The 13,969-nt window shown below is 42.9% G+C and overlaps 2 protein-coding genes across 6 annotated transcripts in view; one reads left to right on the top strand and one right to left on the bottom strand.

Annotated features, from left to right (window-relative positions):
- The window catches only part of iqgap3 (IQ motif containing GTPase activating protein 3), a 24,011-nt gene extending 17,916 nt beyond the window's left edge, over nt 1-6,095 (bottom strand). Inside the window, exons 1-14 of one of the 2 annotated variants that reach the window (XM_042106863.1) lie at nt 5,789-6,095; nt 4,885-4,972; nt 4,553-4,709; nt 4,277-4,354; nt 4,113-4,189; nt 3,905-3,972; nt 3,667-3,780; nt 3,266-3,444; nt 2,995-3,076; nt 2,326-2,489; nt 1,968-2,055; nt 1,523-1,686; nt 717-877; nt 117-232 (exon numbers count right to left, since the gene is read on the bottom strand). In XM_042106863.1, coding sequence (XP_041962797.1) covers nt 117-232; nt 717-877; nt 1,523-1,686; nt 1,968-2,055; nt 2,326-2,489; nt 2,995-3,076; nt 3,266-3,444; nt 3,667-3,780; nt 3,905-3,972; nt 4,113-4,189; nt 4,277-4,354; nt 4,553-4,709; nt 4,885-4,972; nt 5,789-5,921 — 1,669 coding nt within the window. In that variant the 5' untranslated portion in view covers nt 5,922-6,095. Of the gene's footprint in view, nt 1-116; nt 233-716; nt 878-1,522; nt 1,687-1,967; nt 2,056-2,325; nt 2,490-2,994; nt 3,077-3,265; nt 3,445-3,666; nt 3,781-3,904; nt 3,973-4,112; nt 4,190-4,276; nt 4,355-4,552; nt 4,710-4,884; nt 4,973-5,477 lie in introns of both variants that reach the window. The other variant, XM_042106864.1, reaches the window with a different exon arrangement.
- On the top strand, nt 6,071-13,969 carry LOC121720592 (tetratricopeptide repeat protein 24). 4 transcript variants are annotated; one of them, XM_042106865.1, is made up of 15 exons: nt 6,071-6,351; nt 6,822-7,076; nt 7,339-7,632; nt 8,198-8,399; nt 9,044-9,307; nt 9,960-10,088; nt 11,135-11,256; nt 11,364-11,441; nt 11,583-11,641; nt 11,811-11,902; nt 12,050-12,197; nt 12,899-13,020; nt 13,143-13,191; nt 13,497-13,613; nt 13,756-13,969. In XM_042106865.1, exons 2-15 carry the CDS (start codon nt 6,867-6,869, stop codon nt 13,772-13,774), a joined length of 1,905 nt encoding a protein of 634 aa, XP_041962799.1. In that variant the 5' UTR covers nt 6,071-6,351; nt 6,822-6,866; the 3' UTR covers nt 13,775-13,969. The 4 variants fall into 4 exon arrangements, with proteins under 4 accessions (XP_041962799.1, XP_041962802.1, XP_041962800.1 ...); XM_042106868.1 differs by having other exon boundaries at nt 6,073-6,351; nt 8,198-8,342; nt 9,101-9,307; XM_042106866.1 differs by having other exon boundaries at nt 6,073-6,351; nt 12,938-13,020.

The raw sequence follows: 13,969 nt of genomic DNA, 5'->3' as shown, positions 1-13,969 counted from the left end.
GTGCCTCATACTAAATCACAGTAAAAGTTGAATTTTGCTTGAGTAGTTATTATTCTCTGCAACTGAACTTTAGATCTGGTCTGGGACACTAATCTCCCCTAGTCTGGGACACTCACGGTCATGTTCCTCCTGGGCGGCATTATTGACGGCGTTGAGGCCACCCTGCAGGTCATTCCACGTCAGCAGAGCCCTGCCGGATTTCTTCTTCAAGTCGCATAGCTCTTCGAAATACCTGGAAGGCAATGAGCATTAAGCCGTCGCCCCAACGCGCACACTGCAGCTCACTCAAGTAAACAAATCAATTTCACCGCTGAGTGACTGAACCCAAAGTGGTGGTGTGCAGAGTAGATGAAAAAAAGCACTATCTGCAAACCAAAGTCAGGCTTTTTTTCCTTCTTCTATAAACATTAAGCAGAAGTAGAAGACAGAGCACAGATGCTTGGAATACACGTTTTGAATACTTAAGCATTCCATGAGAAGTACTGATAAATGATGAGGACCTTCATTTTGCCGTAGTATTTTCTCTTTGTTTAGCCTAAGGCTACATTTTGACTATTCTGCATAAAAGTTCACTCTTTTTTTGCCACATTGCCCAACAAGCCTATAAGGCATGACAAGCTGAATAACGTGCATTGCTGCACAGGGCTGTGAGTATGCGAGACGGATCTTGCATGACGACATGACTGATGATAAACCCTCTTGTCCTGTGGTCTCACCTCTGGATCAGGCTGTCATCGATGTCTGCCAGACCAGCTGCAGAGCTGACCAGAGTGGCACAAAAGGCCCCCAGGTCACGGGCCTCCAAGGCTTGGTTGACGAGAGCCACAGCCGAGAGCATCTCCACAGCCACAAACAGCTCCTCCTGCTGCAGCTCAGCCTGGCCAGCAAAAACAGCAAAACATTGATTATATGACAAATGATGGTGACTGTGTACTATTCATTGAATGTTGGTGAAAAACACACACACACACACACACACACACACACACTATAAAATTATAACTAAATGTACAGTGTGAGCATAGTTTATAACAGTTCATTGGATTGGTATACACAGGAAATGACATTACACACACGTAAGTAATCCAATATGGATGGAAATATTATGGATATGAAGGTAGCTAAGAGTTTCTGATCACTAGAATTCTGAATAAGAAAACTTAAAAAGGTGTGAACTCAAGTCACACAATATTTCAAGTGACTAAGCCAGGGGTGGGCAAACTGCGGCCCGCGGGCCGGATCCGGCCCACCAAGCACTTTCACTCTCCTTAGAGAACGTTTACAATGTCAACGTCAAAACATCATGTTAAATAGAGATGATAGGCCTACTCTATCTCCTTTGCAGCAGATCTAACGTGAACATTATGCGATCCATTTAATTGTAGTTGTTGTGCGGCCCGCCGGCCAATTTTTGAAAACCCAATGTGGCCCTTGAGCCAAAAAGTTCCCACCCCTGGACTAAACACTATCATTCATACTTATGAATGCAAGTAAATGAATATGCATGGTACTAAATGTCAACCTCAGGGCATTGTTCTTGAAGAGGGGCCAGCTCTCGTTGGTACAGGTCAGCAGCAAAAGGGTAGACATCTGGCAGCTGGGCATCAGGGTCCATCAGAGCACGCACAGTTTGACGGGCGTCCCCTCGCTGCAGGGCCTCATTGATTTTCACAATAGCCTTTTGCACTGCATGAATACATACACAAACATCATTTTCAAACACTGTACGTATACGTTAACCTCAACAGGTGCTAATGCTAATGTACTGAATGCATGTGCTCATACAGTACATACTTATTGCACAACATGTTTATGCACTGCCGGGTACAAGCACACAGGTTGTACAGGTCGGTACAAAGGGAAATAACATGAGACTGCTTGACATTTCACAGCAGTTGGTGAAATCAAATCACTACAACTGAATAGACTGAATGTTCTCTGTGCTGAGACGGAGGTGTGAAACTGACCTGTTTGGGAGCGCTGGGCTTCTTCGTTAGCCACCGTGATCCCCTCCTGCAGTTCGTCACGGTCCAGCGGCTCAACAGAGCCTATGTCCTACACGACCAAACACGAGATACAGGACACCAACCAAAGGGTCACAGGCGACCAACTCTGACATGTGACTTATCTAGCATTACGTGTTGTACAAATGGGACCATTTATATTTCATACAGCAAATTTGGACATTGTTTGGTTCAGCACTGTTCTATTGTGTAAAACATGAGTAATATATGAATTAATAATTCATAATAATAACAATCAACAACAATCTAATCAAACAAACAGGGTTTTTTACAGCATCACAGGTAACTCAAGCGCCCTCACCAGAGCCTTCTGCTCACGGTCGCTGACCAGTTGCTCCAGGTACCAGGGGCTGTTGTCTCGGAGCAGGCCCTTGAGGCCCAGGCACGGAGCCTGCAGAGCGGACAGGAGGACCAGGGAGTCGGCACACTCCATAGCCTCGTCCACATGCTCCACCGCCGCACGCACTGCAAGGCATTCACACCAGTACACTTTAGCACATTTAAAGCTCACTCACTCGGGATCCCTCTGGACCTTCTAGATCTCTTGCTTCTGCTTGGTCAGACATATTCAGCTAAACAAACTGTAAAACCTACTATGCTATTGGTCCACATGACAAAGAAATTTTTACATTTATTCCCTGATGCTTTAATCTGAGCCAACTTCAGAAACCTTGTTATGCAATTTGAACTGAATAATGATCTCTGAACACCAGTGACCTTAACTGACATTTAACAGGTCGTCTTGAAAGTGTCATCCCATGCTGGGCAACGCTACTGGGTATAGTGCTTAACCACATTTCCACTAATATGCAGCAAAATGTTTTCTGAAGAACTTCAAATCATCACACAACAAATTGTTATGATCATCCAGTCAGAACACATGAAACTGGTTATGTGGTTGCCCAGCAACATTCAGTTGCTCATTAAGTTGCTCAACGGCATTCCAGGTATTGTTGTCGATCATACACACCATTCACTCTGTTTATGTTGTCCTGGATTTCACCTTGGGTGAGATACTCCTCGTAAATGTCCTTTTCATGCGATCCATTGATCTAAAACCAAATTGATGCATCCATGTCATCCATGTTGCCAGATGTAAAGTGTTATGAATGGAGATCAAGTTCAAATAGTAAATCACAAACTATACAGAAAATCTAGTGAGTCTAAGGGACTTGCTATTACTCCAATCTGTACTGTATGTCCAGGAGAGGTGACATATAGTGTGCAACATCCTGGCTTACCTTGACATAGGCCTGAGCAGCCTTCTCTGAGCGAGCCTGTCGCAGCATCTCCTGGTAGATGGCCATCAGCTGCTTTTGGAGGTTGGTCAGCATGGCGTTGGGGTTCGTCAGAGCCTGAGCAGTTTCCTCCACACAGCCTCGCTCCACAGCCTCGTTAATGGCAATCACAGCAGCGTGCACTGGACAGACGAGAGAGAGAGAGAGAGAGAGAGAGAGAGAGAGAGAGAGAGAGAGAGAGAGAGAGAGAAGAGAGAGAATATTAGAGTATGACAAAGGAAATCCAAATTTAATATTGGACTGTGTCAAAGATTAGTTTCCTCAACCTTCTACCATTTTGTTTACTTTTCCACAATGTCAAGTCACCAAATCTGTGCCTTAAATTGTATTTTAATTGGCCATACCAGCAGCCTCATCCACAGATAACTCATTGGCCAGTATTCCACCAATCTTGCTGAAAGCTGGCATCTGAATGCCGTATTTGTCCAGTTCCTTTTTCATGTTGTTGATCTCCTCCTCTGTGAACAAACCCAGTAATGTGATAAGATATTGTTGGGAAACTTCCAGAGTTGATAATAATGTTGACCTTCAGGTGATGCTGTATCCATTCACAAGAACTAATTACAGAGGGAAATGTTATACCTGTGAACTTGACCTTGCCATAAAGGTCATGGATCTGAGGAGCCAGACCCAAACGGAAAAGGTAGAGGCTGGAGAAAGAATGAGTTGGAATTTAGAGGACCATCTAAAGTATCAACGTATAACTATCAGACATGACCAATACCAAAACCTGAGGTCTTCTGTCATACATTCTGTCCATTTACACAACAAAGCGCAGGAGTTCACCTACCTGAGGGCATGAATACAATAAACAACTCGGGGCATGTTCTTCTTATCATAGATATCTGTGGTCTCTGGGTGGAACATCTGAAGGAGAGGCAATAAACTGGATGTTAAACATTTACATTTAAAACATGCTGAAGAAAAACAAATTTAGTTTGGATACTCATGTACCGATGGTAGTCCAACTTCCACCATCGCATTGCGCCAGAAATTGATGTTGTCTGTATGACGGAACTGCAGCCCAGTTGCCTAATGGAGAATCCAACATGCAACATTTAGAAATTGGTTCTCCAAGGGTTTATCACAAACTCGGGTGTTTGACATACTTGAAATCACATGCATGGTACTACTTAAGTGTGACTGTAAACGGCTCCTGAATTGCTAAATGTTTTCAGTAGCTTATGAAAAAAAAAAGTGTATTAAAACTTTATCTTCCGTTTAGCAAACCTTGTATCGTGCCTGGTCCAGGTCATAGATTTTCTTCACAGGTACTACTTTTGGGGCAAAACAGTTTCCCAGCTTTGCCAGTAGCACTCCATTCCTAAGCCCCTCCTCAAGCTCAGTGGGAGCAGGAAGCTCTTCATTGAGGCAAGCCTCCATCCACCTATTATGGACCAAACAAGAACAATTAACACTTAACTCATGAATGGCAGTTTACCTAAATCCAAAGGAGGAGATTAAACCCTTGGAGACTAATCTCAGAGACAGATAAGAGACAGATAAAAAAAACAAGCAGTACTGGCTTCCTCTTTCAGTTTCTGTTGGACGTTTCAACAAACCTCTTTGCTTCCTCCAACCGGCACAAATACTGGTATGCCACATTTTGAATTCGCTGCTCGTCCATCTCCTCTGCTGTCAGTCGTTCATCTGTGTAATACAACAATTGCATCAAATAACGATGCAATTTAAAATGTTATCTACCCATAATAGATTATACTCATATATTGTACCCATATAAATCACTTTGAGATGCATTCTGTGTATGAAAGGTTCTATACAAATCAAGAGTATTATTATTATTATTATTATTATTATTATTATTATTATTATCAAGAAATCAAAATAGCTATTTTGGACGCTATAAAGCATGAACATTGGCTAGTAGTCTCGTAGTAAGTGACGTCAGTCAGCTAACGCAAGGACTACCAAAGTCAGTTCATGAGCACCCAAGTTATGTTGATGCTGAGCATGCAACAGTTATTGCTGTGCAAATAACTTGATTTGTTTAGCTTGAAGTAATACCCCCACGTTAGTTGTGTACATTGTCAGACAGCAGTGGCTTGTCAGTTAACGCTAATGTGTCCCATTACTGACTACGATAACGTTAGCCAACGTGAAAATGATGTCATATTTGACTAACGTTGTTACTTACAGCCTGAACGTGTTTGTCCACAAGATTCACCCATTTTCGCTTCGATACGGCGTCTCCAGAAACACAAAGTTGTATAACGCTGGCCTAATAAAACGTATTTGGCAGCAACCGAAGTTTGCTGGCGATATTAACGTTAACGTTACCTAGCTAGCTAGCACTATGCTAGCAACAGAATTTCAGTTTAGTTCTAGCAACAGCTTGATGTCACAAAATTGCGTTAAATTTGAAAACTTTCGAATATCGGTAGCTAGTCTATCTTGGTAAACGCACGTTATCCCCGGCTGTGATACAAGTAAAGTAATTTTGCACACTTCTAACGTTATTCCCGGAGGATAGCGTTGTCCCTAGTCTGGTTTGTCTGCGATTTTCCAAAGTCTGCTTGCTTGCTGTGGTGGCTGGGCTGTTTATCTTCCTTGAAGTTTGAAAATCCCGCTGGCATATCATTGGTTAGGAAAAGGCGCCTCCTCATTGGCTCATGGATTTGACAGATGACTTTGTGGTTGTTGAAGTGAATATCTGGAATATCTCAGTTTCTGCTACATATTTGTGTCACGCGTTAAATAATTGCAATGCATACTACTTATGTATTTAAATGTCAGACATTATTCAGTTCCATTCTACAAATTTCAGTAGCTTCTACCCCGTCACGTTAACGTTACTGTGGCAACGGAGGTAAACTCAACGTGGTTTGCTTCCTTCCTTGGTTCGCTATCGAAGCTAACTGAAACATGGCTGTTGTGGTAGATAAAGTAACTATCTGCGTACCCAGCGTTAAGGAAAGGACTACAGCTTGATATTTTTAAGTAGCTTGATGGATTAGAAACAACACCTGTCAATGGAACATCCGTGAATTTCTGTGCTCTGTGGGAAAAGGGTAAGTGTGGCAGCGATAAATACTGTTCACCCCATATAACCCGAAACATTGGATACAACAATGACAGCAGGCAAATGGCTGTGAGGTAACGTTATCCAACAAACTAAAAGTAAGATTAATTTAAGGTCATTGAGTTGACATTTGGTCTAATCATACAAAGTTTCATAGGTTAACCTCCTCGAGGTTTCTTGTGTCGTGAGTTTTCAAATGAACAAGGGCTTAGACAAATTTCTACCCAGTCTCCACTGTTACATTAGACTGCACTAGTGATTAATGTTTAAATAGTGTAGTGAATCCTTGCAGAGAGGGAGGCAGTTACCTCATCATTCTCAGTTGGCTCTATCCAATATATCCAGGTGGTCTTCAAGCACTAGTATAACGTGCATAGGTTCTTCAAACTTACTTTTAAGAATAATTGTTAATACCGGTATGTCCTAAATGATTAACTGTAACCCTGTGTCTATCTTCAGCTTTTCCACCATGCTCTCATGTAGAATCTTTGTGATCTATTCTCCATGGCTTCTGGTGGCTCTTCACCCCATGAGGGCCGCAAGAGAAAAAAGAAGAGCGATGGTAGCTTGAGAGGTAAAAGTGGGACCACAGATGAGTCACAGGCTCAGGCAGACATCGATAAGTTAACATCAGCAGGACACAGTGCACTGAAACAAGGCGACTGTCTCGAAGCCCTTAATTGCTTCAAGAAGGCATACAAAGCAGCAGTAGAGGTAAAGAACAGCATCATCATTTTATATTTTGCAGAAATATATATTGTTGTTATATTGTATACATTTCCACATTGTTGTTATTGACCCTTTCAACAATCAAAACAAAAACAATGCTTGAACGTTCTATTTGGGCCCCAATTCCTCTGCATTAAGATAACATATGGAATATTCTAGATATTTTAGTGCAGCCTTGATGAATTTGGTAATTTGTCTCTTATGCTTCACATCAAACCCAACATTTCATGCCTCACACCCTCTTCAGATCAAGGAAACAAAGGTACATCGAGCATGTGCCTTCAACCTGGGTGCTGCTTATGTGGAGGCTGGCAAGCCTCAAAAAGGTATCGACTTCCTGAGGAAAGCCCAGCCAGGTGAGAAGAGGGAGCGGGTGGCAGACCTCCAGTACAACCTGGGTGTGGCCCACGAGGTGTTGGAGGATCAGGCCCAGGCGGCAGGACACTATCTCCAGGCTGCGCAGCTCTATCGCTCCCAGGGAGATGGAAGCAGCGAGGGGGACACCTGCATGAAGCTGGCCCGCTGCCACATCTGCATGAAGGTCATTCATCTTGTGCTTGCCTACACTTGCTCCAGGGCAGCTCTAGTCTCATTTATCTAGATTTACAACATACACTTCTTTCTCTGAGATATATTACATGTAAAGGCTTTGGAAAAGAGTGTAGTGGAGCTTTACATTTAGGGAAATTGTTGAAAGATATAAATGTATAAGGAAAATGTATTCACAGCACACCTTTTCAGTCATCATTGCAAGTGCATAGATGCCATTGGTACACATACCCCTAAAATATGCCAGCAATGTTCTCGGTTGAATTCTACAGTAGAATTTTAGAATAATTTTATTGATTTGCTTCTCACTGTCAGTTTATCCTATTTAACATTTGATAATATTTTAAATTGAGGAACAGGGATCGAAGTGATACATGAAACTAACTTTGAAAGTAATTATCAAGCAGTGTCATCTAAATTGATTAACATTCTCACTAGGTCATTTCTGGAGTGCTTGCGCTTCTTCATACTTGAGCCCATCACAGTTGCCTTACTGGTGCCCTGTTCTCGCTGCTGAGCTGCACAGACTCTCATCTGACCACCCCTCTGTCCCCCAGGACTGGAGTCAGGCCGCTGAGGTGTTCCGGAGGGCCGCAGAGAGCTACCGGGTGGCGGGCCGCCTGGACTCCGCAGCCGTGGCCCTGAAGCAGGCAAGCACCCACATGCTCCAGAGTGAGAGTTTCTCGTCTGAGGACGTCATCGGCGCGCTGTCTCAATGCCTGGAGCTCAGTGTGAGCCTCACAGACCAACACTCACTCGGTGAGGCACCTCCAAGCTGAGCAAAATGAGCTGAATTCACATGTGTGTTATGTGGAATAGATGGGCTAATGTTGGGTGTACATTTTGTACTTATTGTATATTTTCAAATCATATTTAAAATCATTGCACTCTTAAAAAGCATATTTTTTCCTCTATATTTTTCTATAGCTGCTAGCTAGCTCTTACTTCTCACATTCTCCAAAAGCCTCTAACCTGAATCTGTCAGTGTGTATTTCACACTGACTTTTTTATATGGATCAATGATGCTTGGCACAAGTCCTAATAATATTTTCCTGACTTATCCACCTTTCCTAAAGCTGAACATTTATTGTCAAGTCAGGTTTTCCTTTAATCAATGGAGCTAAAAAATAAATTACCCTGTAATCTGCAGAGAGCATAATATTTAGATAAAGCAACTCAGCATTTAGCTGCATCTTTCCATCCGTTATATATTTGCCAAAGGGATGTGCTTACTGAATTCATAATCAAGTCATGTATAAAATACCTCCAGTTCATAATATGGGATGATTAAAAATAAGAATAATATGGTACTGTTAAGTAAATGCTATGAATATTGATTAGTACTCAGTAAAATAGCTTTGACAACTACATTTTTCATGAGGTCTTTTGTGTTCTTTACACAGTGTTGTCAGTGTTGTGTATGGTCATGTCTGGCTTGGTGTCTGCTTTCTGGACCACAGGTAAGCTGTACAATGAGCTTGGCCTGAGCTTCTCCCAGCTGAAGCTGTTTGGGGAGGCAGCTGAGTGCTATGAGCAGGCCCTGCCTCTGGTACGGTCCAAACCACGCAGGCTCGCCGTGGTACTGCAGAACCTGGGTGCGGTCCACAACACTCTGGGTCAGTACCAACAAGCATTGGACTTCCACAGAGAGGCAGCAGCCTTGCATGGTAAGTCACACACACAAGTCTACTACTATATGGGTTTGAGTAACATTAACTGATGCTAAAAACTGCAGTAAATGGCAGTGGCTCTGTACATTGGTGTTTATATGTATTTTTCTATCATATATATATTTGTATCAGCCCCTTGTTTCCTGATGGTGCTGCAAGGTAGCTGGCTCCAACCTCTGTGTCAGTAATGGAATTCCCTGTAGATGTCAGTGATTTGTCTGGTGGGCAGTTTGTTTTAATGTAAATGTTGAGTGTAGACATAGTCATTCCCCAGGGATGAACAGAAGCAGCTTACCACAGCACTTTTGTGAAACCTGCTGCTACAGTTAGCATTACTGCAGAGAATGCTGTGGGCTCACCTTTGTAGTGCTATCAGTACAGTTAGTCTTGGGAGATTTTACTTTAGCACATTATTATATTATGCTGTAGTGGTTTTATCTTTTCAAATTCCTTAAAAACATTAAACACACAGTTGAATGTTTGCATGTTTTTGTCTGTTATATATAGCTATAGATATAGCTACAGAATGCAACGTTTACAGAAATACTTTGACCTTCAAAATGTGTGTATTTTAACTGACTGAGTTTTGAAATACCCAGTGTATACCCAGGAGTTGAGTAGATGAGAGAGCTTTTGTGTTCCTCTCCAGGGTCCCAGGGTAGCCGTCGGGCTCAGGGCCGCTGCTTCAGTAACCTGGCCTTCGCTCTCACTCAGCTGGGGGAGCTGGAGGAGGCTGGCGAGAGCTACCTTCACGCTCTGCAGGCCTTCAAAGACACAGGTATGGGGGTCACGCGTGAGGTGGTTTCTAATTAACAGCAGGAGAGCTGATGCTATCTGGATTGCCTGGTCTACAAAAGCCGATCCAAAAAAGAACACATTAACTGATGCTTAGCTAAAATGTATCAGAATTTGAATTAATTTGGTCATGTTATGCTGGACAGAACAGACCTCCAGATTTTAAGCCAGATTTTGAAAGGATGGAACGTCCATGACAATCATGGGACATGTGAAGGAGTCACGGGTAGTTGCGGTGGTCAGTTGCAGCAGGAATCATATGTGTGTTTGGTGACAGATTTGAATCCTTTGCGATTCTTTCCATTTTTGACTCAATCGAGATTCAATCAAACATGTTTGATGTTATCTTGACTGGTCCTGAGCCTGATCTGAGCTCAATCAAATTTGATTCAAACTTTTAAGCGTAGCGCTCTAGAATCTTTGCTCATAACTAACTCACAATCATTCCAGACTCCGTCTCTAGGTTTGGTCTACTTGCTCTCGATCTTATCAGGTGCGACTGAAAAGTCGTGAGGTCTGTTCCCAGCTTTAGTTTTATTTTTGGTTCATATTAGTATAGTAGATATAGTATTTTCCTTGTTGGTGTCTAGGGATGGAACTATACTGTACGCTCAACTCAGGATTCGGTATGAGTCACAATGCAATTTTCTCAATATTTTCATTCATAAACACAGGGAAGCCAAACTGCTGACTTAAGCTGGACGGTGCACCGGCTGCACCCATTTCAAGATGTTCTCGTTCTGTCTGAACCAACCAACAATTGAATAGGCCTACATACTGACGTCTGACATCAAACAAGTGAAATCAAAAGCAGATTACACCCTATTCTGTTTAAAAATTGCATCTTGATTCATTTTTATCTCCATCGGTTGCAATCTTCACACATGTGTATTGTTTTTTAACCGATTCATAGTGCATCGTTACCTCCCTACTGGAGTCACAACTGGCTCCAGAGGCAAGAGGTAAAGGGACTAAATGGGCAGTAAACCTATCAGCAGATCATTGTCTTCCTCCTGTTCTTCTCCCCAGAGGACTACATGGGGCAGTGGCAGGCTTGTGAAGGTTTGGGGGAAATACGACTTCAGCTCAGAGACCCTGACAAAGCCACGCTATACTACAAACAAGCCCTGGGCATGTTATCCAAGTGTAAGGTGAGAACCAATACCTTGTTTTAGTCACATATTTATTATTTTAATATCCTATTTTTGGTGATATTCTGCAAGATCTGGAATTTGGAAAAACTGCCTGTGGCTTGCAGGATTCTGATGGCTCAGTGCAGGAGCGGCTGGTCAATAAACTGAGCCAAGCCCTGCAGCTCCGACTCGCCTTACAACAGGTGAGCTCCCTCAGCCTTCCTCATGTTCTGCTGCATGATATCCTTCCCCAGCCTGTACACTCCAATATACGTGTACCTGTGATGTCCTGGCTGCCTCATTCAGTTTCATCATCATCATTCACTTGCTATTGTCCCCCTTAGAGGGGTCCTTTTCCAAGGCGAGCCAATCAGAATCGCAGTTTCCACAGCCAACCTCGAAGGTAACAAACAGGACCATATCCAGGGTTAAAATGATGATGCTTTTCATAAACAGAATGGCAAAATGGGTCATATTTCTTAGTCCTCTACATAGACGTTATGTAATGGGGGTGGTCGTTAAATACATATGTCTGTCTCAAAGTGGCTCAGCATGTTGGTTTGTCACTGCAGACTGACTGATATGAATGGAGGGGAGCCTTTTCAGAGCCATCCACTCAGAAAAAATCAATTGAACGACCACAAAGTAGAGAATGGATTTCTGGGTAAGGATCACTCACAGCCTTCTGATAAACCTTAGAGAGGTTCATCATCATCCAAGTGTCCAGAACAGACATAACATGCAAAACATCTGGCTGTATTTCAGTGGTGTAGGAGGGTTGTGAGAGTGGTTGCATGTTTCTATCCCCCAGTGGGAGCTGCAGCCTCGTCTTTGGGGTCAGGTGGAGAGCAGCGGCCCCCTGGAGAGACGGTGATGCCGCACACACAGTCAAACTCACGTCCTGAACCACCTCACACACAGCCGCCAGACCACCTGTCTGTGCTTCCAGAGACCAACAGGCAAGGACACACCAGCACACACACACACACACACACACACACACACAAATGTGTGCACATACATATATGCTAGTGTGTTTACATGGAGACACACATACTGATGATTATACAGTCAGTCTTCTTCACTCTTAGTGCAAAAACATCTATATAATAATATTTGTTCTTCAATGCTAGTTGTTGATTGCTGATATTGTAATCTTTCAAGATTTATAAGCCTGATATACAAACACCATCCTATGTGGTGACTTACATCTCTGCGTCACCTCATGCTATCTTCCCTCCCACTTAACTAGCTAACATTTACAAGGCGTCGTCCCCTCAGTCTGCTCTGACACAGATAAGAGGAATGATGGCCCACAAATATGCAGTACTCAATAGACTGGGCATTAATGAGCTGGATAATGACCTTGGGAGCGCCGCTTGCCCTCCCATGCTGCTGTGCGGCCGTACATCTCTCTCCCAAATGACCCATTCTTTTTACCAGCTGGATAGAAACATTAACGCTGATGATTAGGGAACAGATAGTAAAGACGCACAGTACCTGGACACAGTTTGCCTTGACATGTGTTCATATTCAGTTCAGTTATCTTTTAGTATTGCATATTTGCATTTTACCCATCTCCGAATATTGATTGATTTGTATTTATGTAGAAGTGTCGTGTCTTAAGTGGATTAATAGATGGGTGATGTCTGCTCTACAGCCGGGGATGCACTGTAACTCCGTTCTGTCCATGTGACAGGAATCTCAATAACACGTATGAGCAACCTGACGGTCAGAACCTGGACCCGCCACAGTCGGACCCGCCCACAGATATAGAGCACAGTACGTTGCCAGACTTTCCATTTTCTTATTGTTATTTATTATTTCAGTGAAATAACCATCTGTTACGTAATTACAAGCTTGATATGATTTTAGCTTTATATGGTATTACATTCTGCTCTTAGGTGACCACTTGCATGAAACAATCCAACAAACCACCACGGATCAGAGCAAGTGAGGGTTTTTTTCTGTAGAACTGTATTTCTGTTGAACACATTGCATGCGTTTTTCTTTATACATTTTCTTAAATGGATACCTGTGTGTGTGTGTGTGTGTGTGTGTGTGTGTGTGTGTGTGTGTATGTGTGTGTTTTTATGTGTGTGTGTGTGTGTGTATGTGTGTTTGTGTGTGTGTGTGTGTGTGTGTGTGTGTGTGTGTGTGTATGTGGGCGTGTGGGCGTGTGGGCGTGTGTGCGTGTGTGTGTGTGTGTGTGTGTGGGCGTGTGTGCGTGTGTGTGTGTGTGTGTGTGTGTGTTTTAGGGAGCTGCCAGTGTCCCAGGGCGCAGATGTTACTGGTTTACAAGAGACAGACTCTGGGAACAATGGGAGTGCTGCGCCACCACTTGTCAGATGGAAGTCCAGATTTTGCACCATTATGTAAATGTGTCCCACTGGCATGGACAGTCTTTATTTTTTTATTGTGGGAAGTAATTATTATTTATTTGTATATGTATTTATTTATTTATCTTAATTGTGTATTTCTTTATACACATGGTCTCCTGCAAATGGTGGTGGATAGGCATGCTAAATCATGGTAATTCCTCCCACATCGCTTCACTAAAACACCTGTTTAAACATCTGGGATCATCCAGCTTTATCAACATTGAGGTTATCCGAAGATCACATTCCTGTACACAGAGCTATTTCCTGCGGGGTCGATTTTCTTGACAAGTGTGCTGCACATGGTGGCATTAAAGTCCAGATTTCAATCTGGTGTGATGATGTAACCACAA

The sequence above is a fragment of the Alosa sapidissima genome, chromosome 10 (assembly GCF_018492685.1).
Source record: "Alosa sapidissima isolate fAloSap1 chromosome 10, fAloSap1.pri, whole genome shotgun sequence".
In the NCBI taxonomy this organism is placed as follows: Eukaryota; Metazoa; Chordata; class Actinopteri; order Clupeiformes; family Clupeidae; genus Alosa; species Alosa sapidissima.
This window is presented reverse-complemented; position numbering and strand designations above follow the sequence as displayed.